Raw genomic sequence first — 8,198 nt, forward strand, 5'->3', positions numbered from 1 at the left:
GGACAAACCTAGTATTAGGAGGTGGTCCTAACTGGTTCCCAAATAGCACTTGTGTTAGCCTCGCCACTCCTAGGCTCGGGTGATGGCTCGCATTGAATGTCGGCGTCATGGAAGATTCAATCCGCACCATGACTATCCCATCATGTACATTCAAGTTCCCTGAACATATTTCTATAATCATCCCTGGCTTTAGTTGTAATTCTTTTTGTAGCCCAACAGTGTTTCTTGGATATATGTAGGGGTTTGAATTGCCTTGCTACATGTCCTATGTTTAATGTCCTTTGCCGTGGGTGTATGGGGGAGGGTGTGAAGCGTGTTGAATACATACTGGCTGTGGTTCTCTATCGAAGAGTTTGTGTAGAAAAGGTGCGAGACAAGATGTTTGTTTGGTGGTTCGCGGAGATGATTTTTGTTTAGGAAGTCAAGGTTAGCATCGGTTTGTAGACCGACCCTGGTCCTATTGATGGGAGCATGGAACGTTGGGTTATTCTGACGCATTGGCTTATCCAATTCATAGTAAAGCAATTGAGATCTCCAAAAGGAGCAGAGCATAGTAGATGTGTATCTTTCACCAAGAGCCTTTAGTGAGGCTTGCTTGGTAAAGGTCGCCTGCAGAGCAAAACATCAACACCACCAAAGGGCTCGTTGTGGTTGTACTTTATTTCGCGCAAGCGCATGTTTGCTACGATGAAAGTGTTTATCCCAACCAACAAAATCTCATCAATGACTAGTAACTCCAGGTGCTTGTGCATCGACGACAAGGTTTCCAATGTCTTAGCTGACAGTGCTCTGTATGTGAACGCAAGCAAGGGAAGGTGGAAGGCTGAGTGCAAGGTCATGCCTCTGATAGCCTGCGTAGCTCTTCTAGTGTATGCTAGAAGCATTGCTTTGCTCATCTCAATGTCCAAATTGTCATTGTGTGAATGAGTGAAAAAGTGCTTGAACCAATAGCATGAGTGTATGTCTTGCCTGTGCTTGCTTCTTCTGAGGGGAACAAGTGAAAGCACTTCCGAGGATGCAACTGTTAGCATGATGGTTTCGAGAATGAACCGTTGTTGGGAGTTAAGCTTTCGTAGCATCTTGTAGTATGTGTTGTTCGGCATTAGACTGTGCTTACATTGCTATGGCTTGCATGTCGCCTTTGGCTAACCCTATGAACTCATCTTCAGAACTTGTCAGTGCTTGCAACAGATACGACCGCACTGTAACTTGTGGTTGCGCTTCTTGGGCTACTGGTGGAGAAGGCAAGGTAGGTATGAAAGAACGCGTGGTCACTTTCAATAGTGTCTTTGTGGTGGTTGTACATGCCATGCCAACTTGGGTTAAGACATGCTCGTGCTGATGGAAGGCAAGTATAGGAGGCATTGTTCTCTATAATGGTTTTCGAGGCCTTTGATTTTGTTGTAGTTGTTGACCGTATGACTTTACCACCCCTCCTGGGTTGCTGCCGGTTGCGTGGGATTGTGTACTCACTAATGAAAGTTGCTAAGCAAGCGTGATGCAAGCTAGTTGTACTTTGTCACGATGCATCAAAGAAGATGTTGGTGCCTTTTGGGTCCATCTTCTCTAGTTTCGATCACTTTTTCAGTCAGTCTACGTTCATCTAGGGTGCTTGTGTTTATGTATGTGAATCCCCTACTTGCACTTGTAAGAGGGAGTGCACTATAGGCATAGGTAGACAACTTGCTGGGCACTGATGTGCTGTGTGTTAAGTATAGCATTGCCAATCCTGCGAATGCGCTCGATCGCGGGGGTGTACGTTTGCAAGCATGGCGCAAGAGCATCACAGATGACCGTATTAGTCTCCTTGGCAATGTTTGTCGTATACAATATGTAGTAAGATGCTGCTCTGAGCAGGTTCAGGAAGAACTGAATGTTAGTATTGGCCGCCCATAGTTTGGACAGAGTTGGGTTAAAACTGTTGGTGTGTAAGTCCTTTGGCTGTCTTCCCAAGTAGATTGTAGGCTGCGAGATACCACTTCGTAGTGCCATTATGTATTCATCGTTCGACATCCCGATCTGCTCAAAGAACGTATCGAGATCTAGTATCAATGTCACTTGTTGCACTAACACATCTGCGATGCACTTCGACTTTTTTTTTGGTCACAGACCAGGGCCAGTCAGCCCATTTTGGGGCTTGCAGCATCAGCCCCTTGGGGGCTCACTTACCAAGCCAGGACCTGACTGGAGCAGTATTTGGGCCTACGGTCAGGAGGTGAGGAGCTGCAGACATACCTCTAGAGAGGGCAGCATCCTTGGCTGTCTTCCAGGGCAGCAAGGAGCAGGGATCAAAGCATGGACTCAAAGTCCATTGAAGCTCAGAGAGGAGCACACATATTTAGGGATCTAGAAGTGCTATTGAGAAAGTAGGACAGCATCTTTTTGGTAAGACCAAGGACCACGATTTGGTGGGACTCTAGGCTCTTTTGTATTGTGTCCTTTGGACGGTAATATATTGTTGGTTCTACATTCCTCTTGGAGCATTGTCTATTTACTGGCTTGCACATGTTTGATGAGCACACAAAGCAAAGAAGTTTGTAATTCCACCCCCCAACCCCACTCTGTGAGATCCTGGGCTATTCTATCAATCTTCCACTGTGTGTGTACCTCTGTTGTCATTTCCAACACTAACTAATCCAAGTACTGGTGGCAGGATCATGTCCTGATGTCCCTCAGGAACTCTAACCACACATACTGAGCTCTCTCTCGGTCTGCATCATAATGATCGGTGTGCCACTTGTGCCCCCAAGTAACCGCCTCTCCTGACAGATACATACCCACAAGGATGCACTTCTTGTTCACTTATCTCAACAACTGAAAGTTAATTAAGTGAAGACGCTAGGACTAAAGGCTCAGTTTTTCCATCATACCTCTGGAAATTGACCTTCTCAGGAAAGAAAGACTTGTTGGGCTTCTCTAATACTGCTGCTACCTGAGATCTGATCAGTGCTCCCGATCGCGCTCTTCTTTTGCTTCCCGTGCCTCAGGTCCCAGAACTCTGTAGCCTCCTGAGCTTCTCATTTGCATTCTCTTTTCTTGATCTTGTTCTTCCTTATCTTCTGAATCTGGAGTGACAATTCTCGGTCTGTTGTACTGATCTCCCACCACAGCTGACGGATGAAGGGAAGTCATGGAGATGCTTATTGCTCCTTCCAATCTCAAGGAAAATCGGGCTCTCATACCAATGTAATTGGCATGAGGGCTAAGAGTCTCTCACACTAAGCTAAGCCCGCCCTGGCATATTTCTTCCTCATGCTTTGGACCTGGCAAACACTAAACATCCTTTTTACGACTGCTGATACTCATTGAAGAGAGCTGATGCTACATACTGACCAACCCTGAGTGGCTGGTCAAACACCGACCGATGACCAGCCTTTGGTCAAAAGTCAACATTGACAAAGATGTCAATGTGTTGACTGTTTGACTAGGAAAGTCAACTCTGCATTTTTGGACCTAATTTGTCCTCTGCTGAATGCTGTCCTGCTGCTGTGGACTGCAGGGCTGCAGAGCTGCCACACAGGTCAGGCTGGAAGTCAGACTGAAGTGCTAGTAACATTCTGGTCTGCATCAAGCAAACCAGATTGGAGTCACTTTACCTTCTAGGCATCTAGTATCTGCACCATAGGTGTCTTATTTGGGACAGCCTAATTTACCTCACCCAGAGTCCCATACTCTACTTGGGTTCAGGGGCTAGGAGGCTACTTGCATGCAGTTATTTTGGGAGCCAACCAAGTAGCATGAATGCATCCAAAATTAGTCAGATGCCGGCCTCTTCCTGACACATGGACAAACTTTGGTGCTGCATGCTGAACAGCTGAGAGAGGTGATTGCTGGCTGCAACCACGACCCAATTGCTACTTCTGGATAGCATGTGTCAAGAATTCCTGCATACTCTGCTGCCAACCCCAAACAACTGTCCTGGATTCCTCTTGCAATGGCTCATTTCATTGACGAAACAAGCACAGCTTACCCTGCCTGAATCTCAGATCTTAGAACAAAAGGCTCTAAATCTGACCTTACCTACTCGAGGCATCATCACCTGCAATCAAGTAGTAAACAGAATCACATTTACTAGATGCATCAACAAATGAGGTAGTACTTCAGTCAGTTGCACAAAAGGCTTCTCTACGTCTTTAAGGTTTTGCACCCAACTCTGCAGAACAAAGATCACTCCAGCTATGATGATTGAAGACCGTTTTGATTGCTGCCAATACTGCCTTGCAGCTCCTGCATCGGGCATTTTATGTTGGACCATCTAGAGGCCTCCATCAGACTCCAAGTCACTAAGTATAAGAGATGCCTCACATCTTTCTATGTAGCCCTAGTGCTAAGGCAACGTTAAACCCTAATTACCTTGAATTTACTTAGACTGCCTTTGCAATTTCAACTCTGCCCCCAACTTTCACGGAGCTTCAAATTTCATCCCAGTTGAGCTGACAAATCTCCTCAAGCTCAGCTCTTGAACCACGCAGAGAGACACTCTTCATCCTAATTCTACAATTTTAAGAGATACTTTTTACCTCAAAGGTAAAGATCAAGTCACAGCAAATCTAGACTGAATTTCTTAGTAAATAGATCTACTATCATGGATTGGAAACCATATCACCAAAAAGTGACAAATTCTGAATTGATGCTCCATGTATAAAAATGAAGGTACGTAACAAGGTGAATGATATATCTATCATTCATTAGGCCTGCCTGTGTGTGAGTGAAATGCCGAGAGAGAGCATAAAATTGGAGGCCCAGGATGAAAAGGAAGAAGGAGATTAAGAGTGTGCAAAGAGGAGTTAATGTGAAGAGCCCAAAAGTCATAAAGGGGATCCCAAATCATCAATACTCTACAAGTGCACCAACCACAAATTGACACGTAAGAGAGCATGAATAATAAAAATGATTTTATTTTCCCCATCTCAAAACCACAACCTTCACTAAGGCCTACCCATGGCAGGCCAAAAATAGCAAAGCCCTGTGTGAAAACCTTGACACCAGGCCATTCTGTACAGTAGCATCAGGAACTGTAGGAATTTAACAGCTCTTTCTATTGGTAAAAGCTGGAGAACTTTGTCAGTCAGTTCGACAAGTATCATGTCTCAACAATAGTCTACCACCTGAATGACATCATAGGGAAAAGATGCCTGTATACAATAACTCTAAACTCTTTTAGAGTAATTTAACCCAATGAAGTATGAACAGCTGCTGTTTTTTGTTTGGCTACGCTGCAATACAGAACGGTACTAAACCATTTACTGTCAAAGCCCAAAGAAAAACAGGACTTGCTCAGAGCAAAAGGCTGACCTGCAATGGCACTCAGTTACCACTAGGTGGAGCAGGTTTCCACAATGACAAGGCATGTAGAACTTGACCCTTCCAATCTAGCAGCATCCACTGCCCATCCGCTTCCACCCCAAAATCTTTGTGATAAGAACTCCTTACAATCTCTCGAGCTTTGTCAAACACCTTCTGATCCAAAGGCAGCTGCTCAAACCCAGCTCTCTGCGTACGATTTTGCCATTGTCTATAAGTCTCAGGCCTCTCCACCCTCTCTGGCCCTTCACAAGCAACGACATTGAGAATGTCCCTGCCCAGCACCTCCCTTTCGATCATTATCCTTTCTTGGTTATCACTTTTGACCAAGGTTTCCATCATGTCAAATTTACTGGAGTAAAATGATAGAGCTTGTCTAAACCGGGCCATAAAGAATGGGGCATCGAAGCTTCCATTCTTTATACCCTCTACAAAAAGCTTGGGGTTCATACTCCTTATCCTATTAAGCACAGTCTTTCGAGGATTTGAGGCCATTACAGTCTCATCGAGAAGATGCCGCAGCCTGCACATGCTGTTTACCACAAGAACCTCATCTTTCCTCAAATGTAGAGAGGAGGGCTGGACAAGTTCCCACTTGCTCGCAACCGCATGATATTCAAATGGCACTCCATAGGTTTTGGCATACTCTGACAACCGTCGACCTGTCATCTCCACCCTCTCCGCAGACTTAAACCCTGGTTGTGGGAAATCAATCCCAGTGATGCGCAACACTGGAGGTCCACCCTTGCGCTCGGCAAGAGCACTGATCAGACAGGGCCACTGAAGCCCATACAAAATGCCATAGTCTACAATGTGCAGCCGAGCACCACCCTCTGCCGCTTCCAGGATGGCCTTATTCGCAAAGTAGTGACAGACCTTGACGAACGGGCACACTTCCACAAAAAGGTGATGGGCTTGAAGCATCTTGGCTGCAGAAGGGGCATTGTTGGTGATGGCTGAGAACAAGCGCGCTCCCGTACCAGAAAGGCGCGCAACCAAGCCTTCTGCAAAGTAATGGGCCAAGCGCTGTAGACCATTCCCATAAGGGGACGCGTCTCTCCTGATATCTTGCAGAATCTGATGGGCTCTTCGTAGATCCTCTGCTGCAACTGCCTGCGCGCAGCTCACCAGAAGACCCTTTAAGTCCACATTGACGGCGGAATTTTTCCCAGCGCCGCCAGCTTGAACGGCAGGAGACACCATCCCCCTTGGCGGAAACCTACGCGCAGCATCTTCGCACGAGAATGATACGTCCTGAAGTATCTTGGCGTTCCTTTCCGCGTTGAGGGATTTGTTTTTCACAAAAGAAAGCACTTCTTCTCCCTCGGCGTTGGACGAAACCTCGCTACTTACTTCGACCGAAGCATGCAAAGCGTTAATGCGCGGTCTCTGCTGCCCCTCGTTGTCCGAATCTCGCTCCAACGCGGCCCTTTTGGACCTGCCACTGCTAGGCGATGTCAGCTTGCCCGCAGACACCTCCAAGTCCTCAGATATGGGTCTTCTGAACGGCTTCTTCTGATTGTTTCCATGAATGGAGGTAAAATTGAGGGCTTTGCCCCCGGAGTCTAGGACCTGGGACTGAGCAAATTCAGCTCCAACGTCGTTACCTTTAAAATTGAGAGCAACCGAGCCAGAAAAGCCGATTGTATGAAAACTCGACTGAGGGGTTTCAACGGCAGGGACTGGGGATGGGAAGGCAAAGAAAGGATTTGACTGTGGAACGCCACTGGAGCTAGATTGAGAGCTCGTGTCGTATGACTGCTGCGGGGAATGCAGATTACTACCGGAGGAATCAGACGACCAGGGAGGAGAAAAATCCGACCCACGCATCTGTGCCGGAGTTGCTCCTCCTTCCGCGGCCACAGCGGGCGTCTGTTCCATCTGCCGGGCAGCCTCCATGTTTAGCAGATCGTCCATCCATTGGTACTCCTCCCCACTAAGGTCCGGCGATTGCAGCTGCCCCGGCTTCTGCTCCCGCTCCCGCTCACAACATGGGCCCGCAGAATCTGCAGAGGAAGGGCCGTCTGCGCCAAGGATGTCGTAGAAGCTCTTGACGGTGGCGTGGTAAGACAGACACTCGAGCATCATGCAAGTACGGTCCTCGATGTCTTCGTCCATGAGCATGTTACTGATGTACTGAAGGACGGGATCACGGAGGGAGTCATCGTCGTGAAGGGGAGGGGGGGGGTGCAAGGGGAGGGAGGAATTGGAAGCAGCAGAGAACCAGGAGGGATCGGAGGCAGGAGCCCAGGAGGAGGAGGAGGAGGAGGGAGGATCGAAGTGTTGGGGGGGAGGAGGAGGAGGAGGGGAAGGGGGAAGAATTTGAGGGGGGGACTGTTTGCGTATCTGGGTGTGCAGCCATGCCTGCTGAAGCTGCAGGGCGAGGGGGGTCTCCATAGCATATGCAGCAGGAAACACCCACGAAGCTTCTCTACCGCACCAGCAGCTGACACAATAAACCTGCCCTAGGATTGTGCCACTCCGCTTTCCCCAAAAACAGATCCTTCCTTCATCTTCTAGCAGCACAAAACAAAAGGCGATTGTAACAAGTAGATATTACATCCCAAAATCCACCCATCACTAGAAATACAGCATCTTCAAGAACTCTTTCACCACTTCCCAAGGAGAACAAACGCATCCACTCAAGATCCACTGCAATATAGATAGTCGATTACAACTGCATATTTCTTGTGTTGCAAATGCTTCTCTCACAGCAGCATACATAGAATAGGCATAAAACTGGACAAAACAGAGTCCGATCGGCAACATCATATCCGCATTCGGAATACTGCATGACAGGTATATGAGTCAAACAACTAACTTCCTACATATGGTAGTTGCTTGCTGCCTTGCAGACGCGCCTCGAACCCACTCATTTATCTGCTGTAGTAGAT

At 47.4% G+C, this 8,198-nt stretch overlaps 1 protein-coding gene across 1 annotated transcript; it reads right to left on the bottom strand.

Annotated features, from left to right (window-relative positions):
- Window positions 1-5,016: 5,016 nt before the first annotated feature.
- LOC147894912 (scarecrow-like protein 14) lies at window positions 5,017-7,738 on the bottom strand. The gene has a single exon (XM_087383964.1). It carries the CDS (start codon window positions 7,699-7,701, stop codon window positions 5,308-5,310), a length of 2,394 nt encoding a protein of 797 aa, XP_087240090.1. The 5' UTR covers window positions 7,702-7,738; the 3' UTR covers window positions 5,017-5,307.
- Between the last annotated feature and the right edge of the window lie 460 nt (window positions 7,739-8,198).

This window comes from Dipteris shenzhenensis, chromosome 13, assembly GCF_047967505.1.
Source record: "Dipteris shenzhenensis isolate YYH24624 ecotype China chromosome 13, Dip_SZ_1.0, whole genome shotgun sequence".
NCBI lineage: Eukaryota > Viridiplantae > Streptophyta > Polypodiopsida > Gleicheniales > Dipteridaceae > Dipteris > Dipteris shenzhenensis.